Below are 24313 nucleotides of genomic sequence, written 5' to 3' on the forward strand. Positions count from 1 at the left end.
AATATAGTCTTATAGTGTTTTACAACTAAAATATGTTCTTCAGACAAGCACTCAATGAAAACAGGTTTGACATAGGGCACACAACTCGGACGAGGTGTGATGTACACACACACACACACCAAATGATCAGAGCCTCACTAAATGAATGAAGTATACAGGGAAGTTGAGTGAAACAAAACAAGTAAATTATTTTCCAGAGAGGCACTGAGGACGCGGCTTGTGATTGGCTTACATGGGGGTAAGGGAGCACTCGGCTTGCCAGTTTGGATGATGCTCAAGTTGGTGTTTACTATGCCTAACCCCAACCTTAACCTAACAATAAGCTATGACTAAACCTAACTTCACAACAAACTATGGCTCTGGCTTGTTTTCATCCCAGTACATCTGGATTTCTGTGGATACTCTGGATTACCCAAATTCTGGTAGATCAAACACATCACATAGGATATGGAAAACTAAATGATCTGCAAAGATAAAGGTCTATCTCTAGATAGAGGAAAAAAGTTACTGTAAAGATCCTTTAGGGACATTTTGGGGGGGAGAAAATGTACATACATGCAAAACGTACATGCATAGAACAGAGATGTTTTTTTTTTTAGGATTTAAGCCACACCATGAGACATGGACAGGGACTTTAAATCGTTCATTTTATTAGGTATCAGTAATGGATTTGACATTTTCAATTTACTGTATATCTAAACAAGTCACTCAAGTATGAGTCTCACACACACACACTTAGAAATGATGTATATACTATATGCCATTATCTAGAATAAATCATTTACTGTCAATTTTTCAACAAAAAAAATGTCTGAAAGCTTTTAAACACACAGAACAATTTCACAACTGTGGCCAAAAGAGAAAAGGCATGCTCATAGTAAAGTACATTACACACTCAGATTATTGTCGTCAATTAAATTTTGATGTGGGTATAAATAAATTCAAATTTTGATGAAACCAACTCTGTGGTACCCTTTGACACATTCTTTACCAACAGCAAGGCAGCGGATACTGAGCCAGATCCTGTATTCATACAAATGCTACCTCCCCACATCCCTCTGCCATTGTGCAATGAAATAAACTGACCATGGGTCAGTGTTTGAGACAGATACAGCGAGAGGGCTTTCCTGCTTCATTCCAAAAAAGGGATACTGCACTTAAAACAAGGGGAAAGTTACACATCACTCACATCTGATATACAAGTATAAGTCTTTCAGACCTGGCTTTCACATACCTTGATGACACACCGAACTCAACATTAAACGCCATAAAATGATATCTAGCAGAAATCTAGCAAAGATTCCCGACGAAACAATTCACGTAGATCTGGCAACCCAGCTGCCAATCTCAATTCTGCTGGCTGTCTTTAACCATATCCACACAGTAGACATTTTGCTCTTCCTTCATACTCAGGTGGTGAGAAACCTCACCATCTAGTATTAAGCAAGAGTAAAATGGCCATTGTGTGAATATTGTCCATTGTAAACTGTTACCAAGTCTAACCAAGATAACATGGAAAGTCTACATGAGAGGCACATACATTATATACAGTACATCACACCCTGCTTAAATATGGCAGTGTCATTGTTCCACTGTAATTTTCCAACATATATGATGATTATACAATATTAAGTATTACAGCGTATTTTTGTTACATACCCATACAGTCTTGCTCTTACTGTACATTGCCTACACAATTTAAGTGGTGTACAAGTAATGTATCCAAGTTAGTTTTCTTTTTTCAATAAAAACACAGTAGATTCACACAGCCACACATACTCAGACAAGACAGCAATACAGACATGGCTGCTTACCAGCCAGACAGAAGCGGATGTAGAGTATTAAGAGAACAGAAGAAGTAGAATAAGAGTTGAAACCTGGGAGATTCAGGAGGCAGCTTGATAATACTACATTGAGGAGTTATGGTTAGCTCTTCTTGTTGTTAGCATAAAAATATATCCATGACGTCAAGTATCGAAAGAGTAATGGAGAAATAGATATCTACAACTTGACCTGTGGCACAAATACAGAGAGGAGACGCGGGGAAAAATGTGTCAAATCTCAGACCAAAATACTAAATATGCCACTATAACGAAAACAAAATGGTTTGCAGCAACTGTGCTCACAAAGTTTGTATTGCGGCCTCTACAGAACTAGAGGTGTCTAGGAAAAAGAAGAATTTTTGCTTAACATTCCACATTCCTGTTTCCTGTTCGTAAAGCTTCGTTTCTCTACTTGTTTTTCTTACAGTTCACTGCAGTTTTGTTTTATATACTGTATATATAATGTCTTGGTAAGTTCCACAGTAACACACTCCTTCAATATACTTGGCCACTTTTCTACAAAGATGACAAAACTGTTTGACATAGGAAATAGTATTGTGCAAGCGAGAGGTTCTTTGGATTAGTAAGTGGTCCAATACAATCTCCCCTCATGTTAAAACAAAAATATTTTCTTTTATAGGATCTAATCACTTACCTACTCAAATGGCAAACCTACATTATTTAACCATGTATAACTCTACAAACTGAATGAACTTCCAATACTACATGTCTAAGTGGAAATAATAAGAAACGTCCTAAACATCTACGGCTACTTACTACCCTTGAGAACATTAAAAGGGTCAGTTCTGACCGCTTGGACAGGGTACGTTTGGTCCAGGATTAGCGAGTATTAGCACTGTCAACGAGCTCCACCTCATCATTGTCGAAGCTGCTTGAGTGGGTGTGACTGCCACCCACGTCCACAACGCGAGCTCTGCAACTTGATTCCAAGGGAGTTCAGCAGGGGGTGGGTTGAGGGTGTGGGGGTGATGACTACTAGGAATGCAGAAAGGATATGATGGAGCTGATGAAGTCTAAGGGTTTGTCTGCATGGATCCAATGGCTGGCGTCTGGGATGTACTGGATGTCGGCGTAAGGGAACAAACGCTGGATTTCTGGGTAGTCGTCCGAGCTGCAGCAGACGGCAACATGCAGAGCAAGACAGAGGAGGAAACGGCAGTGAGAGTTGTAGCATCAGAGGCACAGAATCACCGTTGGACAACAATAGAGGGCACATTTATCTGAGCTTAAGCATCGCAAATTCACTCTAATATTCACTTGCTTTGAGTTTAAGCCCTGATCTGAGTTTCGGTGCATGTCGTTTTGTAAGTTTATACTTAACCACTTAAACTCCAATCTGGGAACCCATCGGGAAAAAAAAAGAAGGGGATTCTTCCTTTTTTACCCCTTTGAAGTCGCAGAGCTCTGAATCTAGAGATAACTCAAACCATATATACCGGTAAATATACACACACACGACAAAATTGTACGACAAATGGTGAAAATAGCCAATCTACAAGCTCACAATGAGTCGCAACGCGACATGTGAGCGCGTAGATGTGGTATTTTAAAAAATGCTTATTTTTGCAGAATGTTCACCTATTTCTGCCGAATGTTGGCCTATTATGACATACAAAAAAAAAAGAGAGACTAGGGTCCACATGGTTAAGCTTGAACCCTAGCATCCCAATCATGGGGCTATCCTGGAGCCCACAACGCAATTCGTTGTGATGTGTTGTGAACTTGTAGATCAGCTATTTTCGGCAAAGATATTTAGTGTAGAGCGAAAACCCTGCCAAGCTAAAGAGCAGTAACTACGAAAACAAAAAACACTGAAAAATGGGTTTAAAAGTGATCCAACTGGTCAGCCAAATGAGATATCGGCATATAAGTGATATTACACTAATTGTACATCTGTTCTTGAGGTTATTGTTTATCCCCCAAAATCACAAAGGCTAATTTGACCTTTGGGATACACAAATAAGTCGGTGTGAACAAAAACGTAGTTACTGCACTTTGGCTTGGCAGGGCAGCATAGTATAGAGCCCTTAGGAATACAGTCAACTAAGTACAGGGTTTAAGTGGTTAAAGCATTTCTAGAGAGTTCTATTCTAGATTCTCCGCTTTATTGCAAGCAACTCTATCTACATAATGTTACAAGCTGCTATAACAACACAAATTCCACTGAGGAAATTGAGCAAACAGAGTAAAGTTGAACTGTATCATGTTTCTTATTTTAGGATAACTCACCAGACAACGCGGTCTGATAAACTGAGGAACATTTTCCTTAATCCATTTAGACCTGAGGCCGATTTTACACATGTCTTCAAAATCCTAACAGTTTTCTGAAAAACTATTGTTGCTATTTCAGTGGTTCTCAAACTTTTACATGCGAAGGACCCCCAAAATCACATGTATTTGGCCACGGACCCCCATCTTAAAATATTTTGTTCCAGGGACCCCCAGAAACAAAGATTTGACAAATGTCCGCTTCAAATATATGAATATATTTAAAGATTTGCACAAAGTTTCCTGATTTAAAAAAAATAGCAGATCTACAAGCTCGTAGCGTGGCACATGAGCTTGTATATATGCTATTTTTGAATAGCCAAAGACATCTAAAATGACACAGACGCGTTCCCGGATTGATTAGGTTAACACCAACTTGTGGTGTCCATAGTACAGTACCTGATGTACGCCGAGCTGGCTCCGCCCAGGAAGAGCGTGGGACCATCGTAGGTCGTGTCCACGCTGGGGAAGCTCATGATGTCATCAAGGTGCTCCGAGATGGCTTGCAGGTTGACTCTCCAGGTGTAGTGACCATTATGCACCACCAGGTTGGTCAACAGGAACTGACGCACCGAGTGCTCCTGAGGAAGGAAACGGTGACGTTATGATCAAACTCGTGATTGTATCAAATCCTTCTGTACTCCTAAAACCATGGAGTGAGACTCCTATCATGTCCTGAAAAGTGAATATGATTTTCTTTACCATCCAACAGGACAGTGGTTCTCAACCAGTGGTCCGGGGACCACCAGTGAGGGGGTTTCAGGTGGTCCCCGGCTAAATGATGGAGAGTTGGTAACCAAATGGACCCTTATAGACCTTTAACTCTCGAGTGTAAAATTAACACGGGTCCATTTGGTTTCATTTTACGCTCTCAAGCGTTAAATTATTGTTAAACATCTGCAATACTTAACTAAATAATTGTTATTTTGATCAACGCTTGCCTGTTATCTCTCCTATTGGTACCAACATCAATTGTGGACAAAAGTCTTGGGTCTGAGAATCTAAATCTCATCAAACGTCCGTGGCTCAAATGCCGAATACATAATGGACCTTGGTATGAAAAGGGTTGAAAACCACTGCAATAGGAGATACAATGTTCCAACATTTCTGAAAAAGTTAGATTGAAGCAGCAGAAGCACTCCTTTGTGCATCAGTCGAGCCTAAGTCAGATTGAATTTGGAGCTTAAACGCAGACTAAATGTACGTTGAAGGACCTCATCCTCTAATGTGATTGTAATGTCATGTGATTGTATGAGATTGTAATATTATGAAATGTTATGTTAAATGTGTGTATTCATTTGTGTATTGCTTCTGCATACAGTGCTGGTGATGATGCAAGACATATTTTGGATCAGTTTGACAATAAAGTATCATCATCCCTTTACAACACCTAAAGGCCTCTACACGAACAGACCAATCGGTCTTGTCCTGACACAACTGTGACCATGTTGGGACTTGGGAGATCAGATCGGGTGATGTCTTGTGTTTAAAAATGAATCCAAAGACAGACTAGGCTCGTTTGATATTAACAATATAATCGCCACAGGACGATTATGAGATTCCTACGAAGTCTAATTACGTAGGCTCGTTTGATATTAACAATATAATCGCCACAGGACGATTATGAGATTCCTACGAAGTCTAATTACGTAATCGCCGATTATGTTATAAAAAATGCTCATTAATAGTGCAAATATGTTTCCATTTAGTTTGGCCGCGAGGACATGATTTTGTCCTCGCGCTTTGTGAGTGAAACATCGTGAGTATAGGAATATAAATGTTGAACAAGCCTAGCACAGACTACAGGCGACAATCAGTTGATGATGCTGTTCTGCACCTGAGTGAGAGGAGATACCTCTCCTTACCATGGTGCTCACAAAAGTCATATAATTATATATTGTATGGTTACCGGTATACAATAATAAACACCCGCATGCACACATACAAATGCTATAATAACGGGCAGAACTAAATAGTGAAACCAACCATATTAGTTAAGGGTTATGGCTTTAATTTAGGTTAATTTTCCAGGTTTTTGATAAGAGGAGAGTAATATTAGGCTACAACTTCTTACAGCGTGTCTGAGGAAAAGATGCACCTCGTCGAGTAACCTGGCCAGTGGCCATCGACGTTGGCTCTGCAGTTCGTCCTGAAACTGGATGTTTGGTGTTTGGCGAGTGGAAATACCTCTACATTTCACTGGTTTTAAGCTTTTGTGTGTTGGAACCTCCGAGTAGAGTTCACACATTGGCACTGATCATTTTCATAACATGGCAGGTGATATAGAAACTCCTGCTGGTTTGCGTCGCTTTGTAAGCGGTTGTGCTTTACAACTTTACACAACTTTTACTGTTGCCATAATTATGAAAATTTCTTAACTTAACTTTCAAGTGAAGTTTATATGGTGAAAGGGAGGAGTCTTGCCTGCTGCGCTGAACCAATGTGGTCTGTCGTAGACAGTCTCAGCGTGACCAGACACACACGGCACGCACACATACACACAGGCTCGCGGCCAAGCGTGCACAACCCAGACGCATTGGGTAGCAGCGATGAAATTCCTAATAACTTGCTGTGTGCAGTTCATGCCCTCAAACTTTATTGTTGATCATGCATGACGTGATGAAAGCATTTGTATACACATCGGTAGGTCAGGAAATGAGTCTTCATTAGATTATTACTCAGTACATTTCTAGAGGAAAAAATAAAAACAACATTTGAATGGCAATTTCAACATTCCAAGATTATAAATTCTATTCATATTTGAATTATATTAATTTTTCTCATGCGAACAAAACACTGTATCATGGAGGACGGGCACACACACCTACTTTTACCCATTTCAGATCTATATTTACTGAAAGCTAAAATAAAACCAAAGAGGACAAGAAGAATCCTGACCTTGACCAGCGAGCGTAACTGGTCCTCGGCCATTCGTCTGGCGGTGGAGCGAGGGATGTCACTGGAGATCTTCATGTTTTGCATGGCTCTGATGTAGTAGTGGAAGTTTGTGCGGGAGGTGGTCTGAGCCGGACTGATGTCTACCACCACCAATCTCTCCACCAGACTCGGCTGAGGATGGAGGTGGAATGGGGTGAGAGTCGGGATAGGAAGGGACAAAAGGAAACAAGGTGAGTGAGGGCGAGGCGAGAACAAAAGCAAAGCAGTGACAAAGTTTAGGCGACCTCTGCCCATGACACTGCTGGCATCATGATAAATTCATGGTGACATTTCAGCCTCGTCTACCTGTGTGAGGGCCGTCGTCATGGCTACTTTGCCTCCCATGCTGTGGCCAATCAGGACGCACTTGTCGATGTGCAGCTGGGCCAGCAGGTGTTTCAAGTCGTTGGTCATCGCCTCGTAGGTCAGCACGGGGCTGTGTGTGCTGTTGCCGTGGTTACGGGCGTCTACGGTCAGCACCTAACTGGACAAAGGACAGTTAGAACACTTGGGATGGGGGGAAAGGGGGAACACGGGGGGGTACATCTGTTAATCACTTGCTAGCAGCCCAAGTGATGGTCAGTTAACACCATTTATAGGGACACATACCAGCAGATATGCGTAATGGTAAAATGTCCAATTTGTAGGGCTGACCTGATGACCTTTTCTCAAGCTTCAGATATTCGAAAACTTTTTCGAAGTTTTTTTGCGGGTAGATTATCTTCATAGAGATCAGTAGATTATGTTCGGTACTGAAAGTCGTGTCCCGAGAGCCAATCACTTTGTCGTGATGAAAAATACGAAATGTCAACTTAAACAATTACTGTAGTAACTTTGTTTAAAAAAATACTTTTGTGAAGGAGGCCGATGCACACCTCAAAGGTTGGTGATCTAACCACCAGAGATCTCCTCCTAAATTGTTAAAAAAAACAACAACATTGTTCTTGTGAAGTAGTTTTATACACAAGATGAAGAAGAAGTATTTATAAATCTATCACTATGTCCATATGGAGACAAGCTTAGTGCAAACTGACCTTGCAATGCCTCACAGGCAAATTGAAGTAGCTATTTTTATAAATACATAACTTATAAACTTATTCACAAGAACAATGTTGTTTAAAGATTTGTTTTTACACACATGGATTATCAACTACACTACATTTCAGTGAATCTCCTCATTACACATTCACAATGTTCTTGTGAAGCAGTTTTATTCATAGAGGTGAAAGATTTATAAAGATCATTTAGGTCCATTTGGCCAAAGGGGACAACTACCCTGGCCTGCACAGTAACTGCTGCACATTACTATCTGAAACACGCACAAGCTGCAGACGGCAGATTTAAACGAGAAAATATTGGCAATTTCTTTCTAGCTAAGACATAATCTAATAGCACAGGAACTTCCTGTCACTTTCTCAGTGTCCAGGCACTGAGTCAGAGACTATTATATTGTGCACTTGTGGCAGTGTACAATATTCATTGCACACTGATGGCGCATTGCATACTGTATCTGTAAGAAGAATAGAAGCCACACACTCACATGCTCCAAACCCCCCCCCCCCCCCCAAAGAAACCAAACCAAACCAAACAAACTCTGACCTGACAAAGAGCCCATGCTCGAAATGTGATAAAAATGTATCGGGCGTGTGAGGGTTCTATTCTTCTGTGATAACCCAGCACCAGACAAGTGATGTGCGTATTCTATCAGTCTTGCATATCTGTGACAGAGAGCAATGTATGTCTCACTCTAAGAACTTCAGATTCATTCAAGATTCAACATTTTTGTTACATCTCATGAGTACATGGGGTGCGTTCGGAAATATAGCACTGAGCGCACTGGCCAATGCAAACTAATAGGCGAGTGCGCTCCCGGTGCGCATTTCCGAACGCACCCATATCAGATGTAGTATTTAATACTAACATTTTTATTTCATTATCATTATTATAGTAGGTGCGTGAGGGGTTCTATGTGTGATTGAGTGTGCGTAGTTGCCTCTATGTGTGGGTGTAGTGTGCAGACAGGCAAAAGGAATATGGAGTCAATCGTTTGCAAACCAAAGTCCTGAGTCACCGGGGTGACTCGTTTTTTTTTTTGGCAACTACTGCCCTTGGTCTTGTTAATAAACCTGAGTGCCTGGGGGAAGTAGCTTTAGTTTTTGGAGCCTACTGCCCTTGGTCTTGAGGAAAGGAAAGCTAATAATTACACATGTTGCTAATGCAGGTTTAAAGTGAAAGTCTTGCATTTTCCCCCCCTGCATTACCTTCCTGCCTGTGCGCTGCACCAGGGACTTGGCGATTGAATGGAAGTTAGACTTGCTGCCAAATAGGCCATGGAGAAAGACAAGTGGGGTGCTGTCTCCTTTCCCATCGCCATCGAAGACATCGTAGGTCAGGTTGACCGGGCTGAAAAAGATACACTTCATGAGTTATCTTCTCATCTGAGAGAGGTTTGTGGTTCAAAAGGTCATCATTGAGAAAAGGGAGACATTTCAATACAGGAAACTAACAGTAGGGATGATTGCCACAGACCTCCAAGGCGTGGCAGGGTGGCATGGGATGGCCTCCTTATGTGACTAAGTTAGGAAATATGTCTACCATCCTGTCACTAACTCACCATCTATTGATCCACAAATGTGCAAATATACAAACTACCAACTAAAGAATCTGCCTGTGCTATTTCTCCTTTTGGGTCCCCTGCTACCACAAATAATTGCATTTAATATGATGTGTTCTACTGATGTGGTTTACACATCACCACTCACTGGCAAAACAGGTCAATAATCACCAGATACATAGATGTGCAACTATTTTCTCAGATCGTCTAGTAGGCCCTACACTGATTTATTTTTGAGAATGTCCATTTGTAACAAAGTTGAACAAAATGTAACCAAATGGACCCGTAATGGTGCATTGATTACCTTTGTACAACTCAAGAGTTAAATTGACGAACTAAAAGTAACCGTGTACAGATGTAAGACAGTCCAACTAGATGGAGGCTGTGGTGGTTCTTTGCTAACTACAATAGCAGGGAGCTGAAAGTCATTTGAACGGCGTTTAAAAGGTAACGGTTCACATGGACCTGGACGCCCCAGTCCCAGCGAAAAAAAAAAACGCGGACACAATACAGTGATTCGTTATAGATCTCCAAAGCGTCCCTGGATTTAAACCATAATGAATCATCCGTGGATCATTGACTTAGAGATCTGCGAGCCGGGAGGACGCTAGTGCATTAGCAGAGAGAGCATGAAGCTCCTAGAGGACACACAACGCTACCTGGATGATGAGCCGCACATGTCCCGATGCGCTGCCGTTACAAAACATGCGGCCGTCCGCCCGCTCAACAGTCCTCTCTGAATGATGCGATGGAAAACACTCATGGCCAGAAGTTTAGCACGATTATCGGAGGTTGAAAACGAGCATATGGATTTAAATCCGACCCATTTACAGCAGTCAATCAGTGAGAGTACTGGAAATGAATTAGGAAAGGAAGGAGCTCTGTGGTTGCGCCTGCCTTCACACAGCTGATAGTGCGTGATGACGTAACATGCTGACGCATACGTTCCAATTTACAAGCCCCCCAGAACCGCGGCAGAACAGTGAAGCTGCCGTCGCCTGGTGGTCAAATCTGAGATTGCAATACTTCAGCATTTAAAACGCTACTGCGCATGCTTCTATCGTCTGAAACGCTAGTGCGCTTGCTCTTTTTGGAGCCAATCCAGAAAGTAGAGGTACTTTCCTGTGCTTCATGCGCTTGTGAACAACTTTCATTGACAAATAATTGGTGGGGGCGGATCGCGCTAATGTAATACACACGCTAGGAGGCGCCAGAGTAACACAAAATATCTGCATGTGTGGGTTCATGCAGAGCTGGAGACTGCAGTTTTGGGTGGAACTTTTTCAGGCTTTTTGAGTGTAAGGTTTGGGGTCAGGGGTTTAGGTTTAAGGTTTAGGTTAATGGAGTTCAGGTCTGTCTCTGCATTAATCCCTCCAATCATCACCCACATAGTAAACTAAACAATAAAAGCCTGGAGATCGAGGCTACCCACATAATAAACCTCTCCATCAAACAGGGACTCATCCTCCATGATTTCAAAACAGCGAGAGTAACCCCTCTGTACAAAAAAGGAAGAAAATTAGACCCCAGCAACTACCGCCCTATTCCTATTCTTAGTTCCATCTCGAAAGTTATGGAAAAAACTGTTTATGAACAGGTTGAAAAGTATCTTGCTGTGTGTGTGTGTGTGTGTGTGTGTGTGTGTGTGTGTGTGTGTGTGTGTGTGTGTGTGTGTGTGTGTGTGTGTGTGTGTGTAACTGAGCTCACAGTATAGAACGAGTCAAATAGCACAAATAGCTTAGCTCAATGAACCCCAATCTGGGGTTTGCGGACGCGGTCCGCCAAGCATTCGCTGAGGGTCCGTGGTGACTGGCGACCTGCCTCAAAAACATATTTCCGTGCACATTGCTCTCTCTCTCTCTCTCTTGCAATTTCAATATGAAAGCTTGACTACAATGACCAATTATCATCTAAGCTTTCTTCTCTCACCTGAATGGTGTGCTAATAGTTGCTTGCTATTACTACTTTGTTTGGGCATGTAAATAAACTGGTATCCTGACCTGAAAATGCATTTTCTGTTCACTTAAGACCTGTCTGAACAAACACTATAGCAATGATTTCTATCAGTATATAGAGCTATTAAACGCTTAATTTAACAAAAGAAAATCACTTACTGTACCTTTAAGCTATAATTAACTAGAGGTGACCAACTGACCATTAAGAAATGAAATGGGACACAACAAGTTAATTGAGCTCTTTATGGCCTACACAGTATTTGAAGTGAATTACATGTGACCCTGTTATAACACTTGATACAGGCAACCTGTGTCATTAAAATATGGGCTAACTGAGAGATAGTATTCTAGAAAAGAAGCATTTAGTCCAGGGGCCAAGACAGATTTTGGTACCACCTAAGGTGTCCGTAAAATGTTTCTATTTTTGTATTCCTCTAGTTTATATTTTGGTATGATACATCTTCCAATTCAGTAGCTTAATACAGTTATCACTCTCTAAACAAACTTACTTGGGAGCCAGAAGGGAGAAGAGTCTGGGACGTGTGGAGCGTTGTCATGGATGTTTTAGCGAAGGTTCTGACAGCTTCCCTGTGTTAGCTGATCTGAGAGAGCGGGAGGGGTTGTAGGGTTGGATCAGGCTTTGAAGACACAGGGGTGCCATACCTTTGGTTGCTTTGTAGGCCAACGTCAGTGTTTTGTACTGGCAGTAGAGAGCCAATGGAGGGAGCGGGAAGGGGGGTTACATGTGAAAACATTTGGCTGGTTGAAGACCAAGTGTGCTGCTGCATTCTGGATCATTTGGAGAGGCTTAAGTGCACATGCCGGGAGGCCAGTAAGGAGAGAGTTACAATAGTCTTGATATGACTGATGCCTGGATAAGCAGCTGGGCTGACTCCTGGGTGAGGAAGGGTCTAATCCTTTGAATGTTTGTGAATGAGTGTGAACCTACAAGATTGAGTGACCGCTGTGATGTGGCTCTTGAATGAGAACTGACTGTCCAGGACAACACCAAGGTTCTTGGCTGTTGGAACCAAAGTCACCAGGGCATTGTCTATGGAAATAGTTAAATCCTGCGTGGGGCAGGACTTTGATTTGGTTTGATTCCTGGCCCCAGCTATGTCGAGGTGTCCATGAGCAAGACACTTCACACCTAACTGCTCCCCGGCAGAACCAGTCCCAGCAGCCATCGGCTGGATGAAGCTGAAATCTGAATTTTCCCTGCGGAATTAACCAGGTCTTCCCAAATCCCTTTCCCCTTGTGCCAACTCATTCACTGCCCCAAATCAGATCACAGAGTTGATTGATGACATTGGGTGCCAAATAATGGCTGTCCTGTTTGTTGGAAAGTGCACAGATTCCCTCACAACAACGCAATCTAACACCTTCAGCAAGGAGGTTGTCTCAGCTTCATCACTAACGCCTGAACGTCTACCCTCAACTGAATCTGCCACCAAACTTCACTGTTCTATCATATACATGGTTTGCATGGGGAAAAAGAGGGTATGGATGCCATGAACTAGGGGCGCAACCTGCAGGATGATGTGTCCCACTTATTATATGTCAATAATGAATGCTGCTCCAGAAGCATTCATTTTTGAAGGTCATTCATTGCAACTGCTCCACTGCCTACAAGACGCTCTGCTGCTCTGGTAGAAGATATGGACAAGTACTGTCTTCGGACTGTGTCAAATTGAGGAATGTCTCAATTCCACGTAAGAAAATCTTCTAGAGGAGTCAGAGTATATTAACGATGAATAGTAGTACGTCACAGACATATCTCCACAAATCTTTCCCACGTACGTTTTACACTTTTTGAAAGTGTAAAACGTACGTGCATAATTGATCACAAATGTGTTCAATTATGCAAATTATCTAACTATTATGCACAATACCAACCTTTACTCAGCAGAAATGGATTCTACTGGTAAAATGACCTTATGGTCAACTGTTTATAAGACCATTGGTTTCCAAAAAGTAATGTCTATAAGTCATGTAAATGATTCACACACATCACGGTTTCATATGGGGGTAGATTTGTTTAGAGAGTGATAACTGTCATTAAGCTACTGAACAGACATGTAGGAATACAAAAATATAAACATTTTACAGTCACCTTAGGTGGTACCAATTTGTGAAAATATCAGTGTTGCCCCCTGGACTATGTACTGTACTGTGTTATCAATTCTAGGAACGTAATGAGGAGATGACCTTGGTGTACGAGAGGCAAGGTTGTAGTCACATTGCTGAGATAGTTGGTTCTGTTGGAAAGGGCACAGATCATATTTAAAAATAATATATTTACCATAGTAAATATAGTTAGATTCTAATCTAACTATACGTAAAAATACATATTTTTGCTAATAAGTGTTAAATAGCTCATAGTAATCATTGCTATAGAGTATAGACTCTTTAGTAAACCGAAAATACATTTTCAGGTTGGGATACCATTTTCATCCGTGTGTGTGTGTGTGTGTGTGTGTGTGTGTGTGTGTGTGTGTGTGTGTGTGTGCATTCTCACCTGTAACCAGAACCCATTTTCCCATGCATTGGCAGCAACTTGGCATCTCTTGTTCCCAATATCCTCCTACAGCACAGCCAGATGCCACAGCACAAAAACAGAAGTCCCAAGTAACCTGGAAAGCAGAGAGGGCCGCCAAGGGAAACGAGGGCTACGGCCGAACAACCAGAATTATGACCCTTTTTGACTTTCCATACACCTATAGTTACTGTATAAATAGTAATACCAGAATCCACTGTCAGAGCTTTCCATTATTCAAGTCTGACAACTGTAGTCCTTAAAGGTAGGGTAAGTGATATTCTTTGGTAATTATAACTTTTTTTGTTAAAAGGTTAAAGTAGGCCATATTCTGATAGTAATCATTGCTTCAGAGCGTTTGTTCGGTCACAGTCTCTCCAACTCTTTATTAAACAGAATATACGTACATTTCAGAGCACTGAAAATGCATGTTCTGTCGACAGGACTGGTCACTCAGTGGCAAACAGGATGAAGAAATGAAGAAATAGATGAGAATACTAGAAAAAGTGCTCCTCGGAGCACAAGTCTCCGCCAGGTCAGGTAGATTATTGTGGCCTCCTGGTGGCGCTATAATAGGCCAATGTGAAAAGGGTGCCATTTCTTCTTAGGCCTTGCACGGCAATCGGATACTGCATTCATGATTTGAGGCATTTTGATCCAAAAATGTGGTTTGCCAAATTAGACCTGCTGGTGGCACTATAACAGGCCAATGTGAAAAGAGTGGCATTTCTTCCTCGGCCTAGTGGGAATGTGCGTGCAAAATTTCACGAAAATCGCACACTACGTTCACGATTTCAGGAATTTACCTATCCTGCAAACTTTGGAAGCCAATGTTAGCCAAGTAAGATGGATATGAAATATCGGACACATCCATCTTGATCACATGACTATAGAGATACTGTGTACCGATTTGCTTTTTGGACAGAATCTGAAGCAGTAAGAGCAAAACATGTGTTTTACAAAACTCAGCCTCCTGGTGGCCTCTAGGGAGTGTGCGTGCAAAGTTTCACGCAGATCGGTGCAGATATAGCTAAAACATGAATCGGTCTGTTATAGCGCCACCATGAGGCTGATTTGAACGTTTTCAAGTGGCATTTCTTCCTTGGCCAAGTGGGAATCTAGGTGGAAAATTTCACGAAAATCGCATGCTGCGTTCATGATTTGAGGCATTTTGTTCGAAATTAACCAATCCTGCAGACTTTGGAAGCCAATCAGGATGGAATATGGAAAATCAGACAGATCTGTGTTGATCACATGGCTATGGAGATACTGTGTACCGATTTGCGTGTTTTTTGGACAAAATCTGTAGGAGTAATCCAAAATCACACCCTGTGTGAAGGTAGCGGCGCCTTTGATACATTTTGTCATCGATATGTGTTTATAATGTGTTTATAGCCATGTGTCACGTGAAGCTTGACCAATCACTTTGTTGACGGGTCTGACCAATCAGATCATTGACGGGTCTGACCAATCAGAACGTTGACGGGTCTGACCAATCAGAACGTTGACGGGTCTGACCAATCAGAACGTTGACGGGTCTGACCAATCAGAACGTTGACGGGTCTGACCAATCAGAACGTTGACGGGTCTGACCAATCAGAACGTTGATGGTGAACACGGACAAAGTCAGGTATAGAGCAGGATCCGCTCTATACCTAAAGGTATAGAGCGGCTAGCGCCGCTAAAAATAAACCTTGACATCATAGTGATGTCATGAATAGTCCCCTTGCCTGACAAATCAGAACCTTGACGGGCCTGACCAATCAGAACCTTGACGGGCCTGACCAATCAGAACCTTGACGGGCCTGACCAATCAGAACCTTGACGGGCCTGACCAATCGGAACGTTGACGGGCCTGACCAATCGGAACGTTGACGGACCTGACCAATCAGAACCTTGGCGAGCCTGACCAATCAGAACGTTGACGCAAAAGCCAGGTATAGAGGGCTAATATCCGCTCTATACCTAAAGGTATAGAGCGGCTAGCGCCGCTAAAAATGTGTTTAGCAAAAGTCGGCCTCATGGTGGCGCTATGACAGGCTGATCTGAAAAATGTGGGGCAGAGGTTCTGCTGTGGCATCCAGTGTGTGCGCAGTTTCACAGCGACCGGGTCAACGGTGGCGGAGATTAGCTGGTCGCAGACAGAAGGACGGACACACACACACACGGACGGACGGACGGGCGGACGGACACACGGACGGACGGACAGGGGGCAAAACATACTCTCTCGCCATGCCTTTCGGTCTGGCGGAGACAAAAATGTATCTCCAAAAACTTTGAACAAAACTATATTTTTTTAACATAGTGAACCTGAGTAGTGCGTGTGTGTGTGCGTGTGCGTGTGCGTGTGCGTGTGCGTGTGCGTGTGCGTGTGCGTGTGCGTGTGCGTGTGCATGTTTGAGCATCCCTTTACTACAAAGGGTCAATGAAGACTGTGAATTATGTATTAATTGGCCGCTGGCTCCCTCTTGTGTTCTTTCTGTATCATAGCCCAATGAGTTCAGAATACCACAGCAGAAAAGCTCTGTACATTAGGTGATTCATGCTACTCAACAGATTGCTCGTTTCCAATCTGGTATTTAAGCATAGCCTACTGTAGTTATAAATATAAAATCTATGCCTTTGTACGTTACATTTGGGACTTTTACTTTGTACATCCCAATGGGGATTTAGAGTGAGTAACACGTCGACCAGTGGTTCCCAAACATTTTCAGCTGAGAACCAAAATATAAATTGTAGATCTTGCCATTTTCAGTATTTCTTTTGCATTTATGGAAACAGTTTTATTCTGAAATGTCTTTGTTTGTTTTTTTATTAAAACCCAAGAATGTGTCCATTCTTGGATGGACCCAGTGTGTGAGGAACACTGAACCTACAGTATGTACAGTATATATGTGTCTGAGCCACACATAGCAGAGACAGCTTGTCTTGGAGGTATATCTTAAAGGTATTACAGTAATATTGACTTACACATGCAGCCATTAAATGACAATAAATCAAATGCTGTCCAACACAAGTTTGTACAACAGTGCAGTATAAAGCCTAATTTATGTTGCTTGACACACACTTACAACAAAATGTAAACTATAGGCTTAACTGTGTGTCTGTAGTCACTGAGCCTGTTCTCTTCTAAATCTCTCCCTTCACTCATGAATGGTCCATGCATTTGATTTATGCTCATTGTTTGGTTATATCTGTCCTCCTGCAGTGCTGAGTGACATATACAACTACCTCACATGGAATTGGAAACTATGCTTCTCCCTCCTCTTTGTTTGTTTCTTTGTTTATTGTATCTTCTCAACCCCCCTTCCCACCCCTCTCTCTCTCTCTCTCTCTCTCTCTCTCTCTCTCTCTCTCTCTCTCTCTCTCTCTCTCTCTCTCTCTCTCTCTCTCTCTCTCTCTCTCTCTCTCTAAATGTTCATTACCATGGGAGACATGTCTGCTGGGATGAAGCCCTACACATACTGTCACCATAGCGATGGCATGACACAGAGGCCCATGGGGAAGCCAAGCACAGTGCCAACTGTATTAGAGGTTCAAAGAGTGAGTGCACATAATTGGGTTGGTTCTTATTTTTTTTTGTTATTTTCTAAATAAAGCTATTTTTGTTTGTTTTGTAAAGCGACTGAGTATTTAGAAAAGCCCCACATAAATTGAAGCAGGTTCGCCGTATATGTTGAAAAACACTGAGTTAAACCATGAAACAAGCATAATGTACAGTATGTGTATGCCAAGGAAACCCTACAAGGATGGCACAGTGAACTTAATGGCACACTAAACTACGGCAAATGCCACCACTGATAAAAATCTGTGACAGTCACAAGTGGTTTTATTACATGCATTTACAATCTGATGCTTGTTTTCTTTTCGTTCTAAATGAGCTGTCAGTATGGCAATAACTCCTTTGAATTGTGTGAGTACAAGTTACAGGTCAAATGTCTGCATATAACACCACATGATTCATGATTTATTTGTGGCAGTTCAGTTGGATACCTTGACTGAAGAACTTCAATGACAGACCCTGCTGGCCTGCCCCCAGGGTTGAAAACATCTCACTCCTTCAGTAAGCTATGCTATATCCCTGGCCCCCCACCTCCTTTCTATGTTATTATCATGAACTGTTTTAAAAACTGTATATTTTGATATTTTTTATTTTGTATCCTTAGTTACACTGTTGTTTGTCCAGTTGTTTGAGCGTTGACTGTTTAATGGACCACAATTATTTTGTGACTCATCCATTCGCTGTTTTATTTTAGAACTTGTACTACTGTACTTAAATAAAAAAAATCAATAAGAAATTCAATATACAATCAATAAAAGACTTTGAGGGTCTATACATAAATAGTGAGCAAAAGTGTGATAGGAGAATTACGGTGTGTGGAATGTATTGTGTTTAACTTCTTCGATGCATATTGACTTGTCATGGTATCAGTCACATGATTCAGGTTTCTATACCTGTCTGGCAATAACTTCTGCTTTTTTTCCACTGTGGAAATCTCTACAGAGGCTTACTATGTCAACTAATATGTCACATCTATAAACCTTTGACCGGGCTTTGTTTTTCAGTTTTAAAGGCTGTTGGAAATGTTTTAAAACCATCTAAGGGTTGTTTTATGGCATCCATTACCTAGAATGTATTTTGCAACATATGGGACCCATATTACCAAGGGGGGACAAATTAAAGCAAATGAGTGTAGAAATATAATGAATGCAGATACTACCCTACAGGCTTTACATGTCATGATACAAGCAATTAACATCCTATCATGCTCTGTGGCATGTATAAAAAGGGAAAGGGTTTGTTATTGCAGCACAGATGGTGGAAGCTTCACAGTCTGCCCAGCTGGCTTGTGTTTCACTGATTATAGTTACATGTGCATTTCGATCTATTGTAATCAAAATCTCACATTCGATGACCATAATGCTCATGTATTAGTGTCTCACTGAGAGTCGTCTGTTTACAAAGGAAGTGGATTTAAACGTCACAATCATCCCAACATCCAGACCCACCAAGTGTTGGTGGGTCTCTCTTTGGTCCACAAAATAACCAAAGAGAGCCAGTGATGAATCAAGTGAGATTATTCTTTAGCCTTAGAATACCATTTAAATGTCTTGCTGTATGACTATTGACAGGCTGACACTTCATTTTCATTGTTATACAAATAATTCAGACTTTTCCACAGTTTTAAATGCCCAGTGATAATTGGATGGCTTAAATTTACTGTCTGTGAACAATATGAATGAATACTGCTTTTGTCCTTCTCCACCTGTCAGTCAAAATGCAGGAAAAAGAAAAAACACTAAAGGTGAATTGCCTTTTCAACCTTTTTCAATACTTTAAAGTAACCAGTCCAATCCAGATACATTCTCCCTCAGGCAGAATATTCTTTTCATTATCCTGATATGACACCAGACAGAAACTGGCAGAAATGAACTTTTTCTGTCCTCCAGCCTAAAGTACCATTCCAAAACGTTTCCAGCTAATTAAATCGCTTTTCGTAGTCTTTCACAAGTCAGAGCAATTATCTTTGTTTACAGATAAAAAATAGCTTGATGACTCATTGAGTCATAAAATCATAGCTCAACACTTAGGGGTGGGGGTGTAAGGTATCCATGATAAGAACTGTTTTGCTGTGGAGTTATCAGAGATGCAATGTGGGAAAGGAAAAAGGAATGTTCACGTTTCCAGGGAGATAAATCACGAGCAGATGAGAGCATAACAGCAGCATCCTGGCACAGCTCCTGCTGCTGCTGATGTTGTCTACTCTGTATCTCCAGAGCCAGAGACACATTTATGATTTGTTTTTCAAGAGGGATGTGTCATGTGTGCTTTATATAGATAGCACAGAGGCAATGGATTCCAACCCAGGGCTTTTTTTGTGTGTATGTTTTCAGTTTTTATGCACATTTTGGATTTTGTGCATAAAGCAAACTGCAACTGGAAACATTCGAAACAGTCTAGATATTTCGCAAAAAAAAAAAAAAAGGTTTACGCTTGATGCTAGCCACAAGGAAACAACAAGACACTCTCGTCTTTCTACGTCTCACTAGTATGATGGTTGTAAGGTTGCATCGATTAGCTCAGGTGTGTAATCACATTTAGCTCTGAGTCTAATAAGTTTGATTCAGGCCAGGTGTGACTACTTAAATCAGATATCACCCACCCTACAGTATTCATTTTATTCGTTGTGTTCCTTCTCTTTAAATGCCTTTTTATACCTTATGTAAAGCATTTTGATTTGCCTTTGTGTATAAAATGGGCTATACAAATAAACTTAACTTGCCTTTCATAGGTAAGCCCTGGCTCCACAGTCAGTACCTCTCAGGCCTCCTCCGTAAACGTACTCTACTCTGTCAGGGAACCTGCGGTCCACAGACTTGGACCTCCTCTCTTCCCAAACAAGCAAGCAAACCTTTGGGGACAGAGCCAGTGTGGCAGCCCCCACCCTGTGGAACTCTCTCCCAATGGGGATTCGCCATACTCCTACACTGGACTCTTTCAAGGCTGCCTTGAAAAGACAGCTATTTTCTCAGGCTTATGGCAATAGTTGTTTCGTTTGGTTGCTTATTTGGTTGTTCATTGTTTTGATGTAAAGCGTCCTTGGGTTCATGAAAGGCGATATAAGTTCAAGCTATTTTTTATTATAATTATTATAAGGTGGAAAGAATTTAACATTATTTGTTTTAAACGGGCTAACATTTTAAATGTAGATTTTAGTTGATCTATTTACAAATATGAAACCAAAAAACTAGTTCAAGAAGTGAAATTAAATGTTGTGTACAAAAGCCTTCACACAAGCAAAAGCCTTACTACAATCTTTGCTTATGTTTGTGGAGATAAAACGGGCTGATTGCTTTATTAGGCCAATATGTGAGTTCATTGTCTGAACCTCCTTGACCTCCCACGTGTCATTGACCACAGGTGCTCAAAGACGGTGTTGTCTGTCCTTCAATTGCAGCAGATTGTGAGCTACCCATGCCACTGGTTCTCAACGTCAGGTCCGGGGACCCCCAGCAGTCCAAATGGAACCCTTCACGCCACGGGTCTGTAACTCCGAGAGTGTCTCCCCGACGTTGAGAAACAGTTCTCTATGTGACAGATGTACTCTACACAGTCAGGGTTGCGTTTGCTGGAATACAAGAACGCTCGCCCCAAAGCACGCTCGCCCCGGGTCAAATCCGGTGACCTCAGAACGATCGTCACCAGGTATTCCTAATCTTAACCTCAGTAAAACTATGCCTAAACCTAACCGTATTCCTGAATTTAACTTCAGTAAAACTATGCATAAACTTAAACTTATCCCTAACCTTAACCTCAAACAAATACACGAATACAAGAACCGCTGGGGGCGAGCAGTCAAGGAAACAAATGCGGTCGAGTGGGTTTTAGAGTCTCCGGTTACCGTTTGCTGCCGGGAAAATCCATGCCTCTGCATTTGGTATCCCCTCCCCAGTCATTCTTTTTCATTGTCGGTTGTGATATATTTCATTCCTGATTCTGATCTACATGCTCACAATGTATTGTGAGCTTGTAGATCAGCTATTTTTGCTAATTGTTGCACAAATAATTAGCCTATATAGGGCTAAGTGGTTAACCAAATGTCCCCCCATTTGTTTTTAGTGCTTTCCTTTTTTTTTTTTGGCAAATCGAACCCTGTACAGTGTACACAGCTATGCAGCTCTCTATATGGACTGGCATCAGATAGAGCTATCTGCATTACGACAAGGGTTAAAAAATCAGTGATAACCCGGGATTATTAGATTAGTGTCCCTATCGGTTTTCTGTTGGACTTTGCTGTCTGCACATCAGCATGTTTGTGAGGAATCTGCTACTGGTGGAAACATGAAAAAGGAAGTTATTATTCAAATACCAAGTCACTGACATTTACGGGCTTAAGAGAACAATGGCCCCACATTCTGTTCAGTTCGGTCGTACATATTTTTTGTCATGCCATGCTCTCTATCTTTCTCTCTCTCTCTCTCTCTTTCTCTCTCTCTCTCTCTCTCTGTCTCGCTCTCTCTGTCTCGCTCTCTCTTTCTCATCCTCTCTCTGTTCCAGTCAGAACTCCTGTTTGTAAAAGGCCTGGAGGGTTAACCATTGCCCAGGTGTCCCTATTTTGGCATTCAAAATGTCATTTTTCTTTTTAAAATAAAAATAAATCAATGAAACAAAAATCTAAATTTCCACAATTTTCAAAAATAGGGAAAATAGCAGATCTACAAGCTCACAACATGACACGTGTCATGGAATGTAATACTTTATTGGCAAGCAATTAAAAGCTGTATCTGTGGATTAGATACAAAAAAGCAGAAGCTTGTTTCCATTGTGGTCCATTTTGAGACATATAACACCGTATACAACAAAAAAAGGAAGCGCTGGGTTCAATCACAGTGGATCAAAACAGGTGCTCTTCAGTGGAACAGGTATAGGAATAGAAGCAAAGGAAACCAAAGTTCTGCTTGTGGTGAGGCAGACTATAGGGAAAAAATACTGAGGCACTCCGTCTTCAGGTGAACAAATATATAATAATTTATTTGGCAGATGAGCAAGGCAACAGCTGACCGACGCGTTTCGACACTTACAGTAGGTCTTCAACAGGGTCTGTTGAAGACCTACGGTAAGCTAAGAAACGTGCATACTTCCCTTCCTTCTCCAGTGTATGAATTGTTCAGCACCTGTCCTTTTTGACTGGAGAGTAGCTCCAGTCCTATACGCAGATGTCAGCCATCTGGCGAAAAGGGGGAGTTAACCTCTGAATCTATTTATTGAGAGGCGGCGGCTTAGGTGAAAAAGGGGCTGGGTTTGGTAAGGAACTCTCTGTTTATGGGAAAAAGGGGGCGGATTTGCTAAAAAAGGGTCTGGAACGCGCCGATTGGTTGCTGCAACTTGGATTCATGCAGGGAGACGCCCCCTCTCTGGTCTGAAAATTGTGTGTGTGTGGGTGTGTGTGTGTGGGGGGGGGGGGGTTGTGCTGCTGCTGCTGCTGCTACTAGCCTGGGCAGCATTCCATTTTCGGGTATATGATCCGGTCGGAAAAAAAGAAAAAGTGGCCGGATAGGCAGAACCGGAAAGACGTCTCACCCCAAAATAGGTCCGTGCTAATAAAATCCTTGATACGGCATTGTTTAGCTTATTTTTTAAATGTAAATGTGCGTGCACTATCCGGAGACTATTTAGCGTCGGTATTATCCCACGGGGAAATTCTATTCCATTTAAACCGCAAAACCGGATAGGCAGAACCGGAAAGAGGATTCTTTTTTCTTTTTTTTTTTCAGTAGGCGTGGTCTAGACCGGATCATATGTTGTCTTCTGGAACGCAGACCAGGCTTTCCTCCGAGGTGGAAAGACTGGTGATGCGAGGTTATGCTGCTACAACGTGTCTCAACGTGTCAGTGTCCCCACACAACTTCTCCAGTACAACGGTGTCTAACCGAGAGTTATACTTCTCCAGTACAACGGTGTCTAACCGAGAGTTATACTTCTCCAGTACAACGGTGTCTAACCGAGAGTTATACTTCTCCAGTACAACGGTGTCTAACCGAGAGTTATACTTCTCCAGTACAACGGTGTCTAACCGAGAGTTATACTTCTCCAGTACAACGGTGTCTAACCGCGAGTTATACTTCTCCAGTACAACGGTGTCTAACCGAGAGTTATACTTCTCCAATACAACGGTGTCTAACCGAGAGTTATACTTCTCCAGTACAACGGTGTCTAACCGAGAGTTATATGTGGAAAAAGTACTCAAACGTTTTACTTAAGTAAAAGTATCACTACTCCAATGCAGAAGTAGGCTACTCTGTTACAAGTAAAAGTTTGGAATTAAAAATGTACTTGGGTAAAAGTACAAAAGTATTGGTATCAGAATGTGCTTAAAGAACCAAAAGCAAAAGTATAAAAAAAATTGAAAATAGCAGATCTACAAGCTCACAACGCGTCGCGATTCGACGCGTTGTGAGCTTGTAGATCGGCTATTTTCAAATAGCCTATGTATAAAATAGGGCTAAAGTATGTATGTTTCATAATATCATCATTTATATCTGAAAAGTAACTAGTAACTAGTAACTAGAGTAACTAGTAACTAGAGAGAGAGAGAGAGAGAGAGAGAGAGAGAGAGGACACACAACTTTGCGTGCAGCTCATTCACACCTCGCGGTT

General features: G+C 41.7%; 1 protein-coding gene across 1 annotated transcript; it reads right to left on the bottom strand.

Moving 5' to 3' along the window:
* Window positions 1–624: 624 nt before the first annotated feature.
* abhd11 (abhydrolase domain containing 11) lies at window positions 625–10555 on the bottom strand. Its single transcript, XM_084073797.1, has 6 exons — window positions 10323–10555; window positions 9311–9452; window positions 7356–7529; window positions 7011–7181; window positions 4512–4693; window positions 625–2955 (listed from the first exon to the last, which is right to left on the bottom strand). The coding sequence occupies exons 1-6, from the start codon at window positions 10424–10426 to the stop codon at window positions 2820–2822; spliced, it is 909 nt and encodes a 302-aa protein (XP_083929923.1). The 5' UTR covers window positions 10427–10555; the 3' UTR covers window positions 625–2819.
* Between the last annotated feature and the right edge of the window lie 13758 nt (window positions 10556–24313).

This window comes from Gymnoscopelus microlampas (assembly GCF_963454915.1).
Source record: "Gymnoscopelus microlampas genome assembly, chromosome: 12".
Lineage (NCBI taxonomy): Eukaryota > Metazoa > Chordata > Actinopteri > Myctophiformes > Myctophidae > Gymnoscopelus > Gymnoscopelus microlampas.

Bases quoted from the DNA above. Each gene is read 5' to 3' on its own strand.
- abhd11 (XM_084073797.1), bottom strand. From the start codon at position 10,426: ATGAGTGTTTTCCATCGCATCATTCAGAGAGGACTGTTGAGCGGGCGG. The intron at 7,182-7,355 runs GTAGACGAGGCT...CTCCATCCTCAG, and splicing joins TGACGACGGCCCTCACACAG to CCGAGTCTGGTGGAGAGATT. The intron at 4,694-7,010 runs GTCAGGATTCTT...TTCCTTCCTCAG, and splicing joins AGTTACGCTCGCTGGTCAAG to GAGCACTCGGTGCGTCAGTT.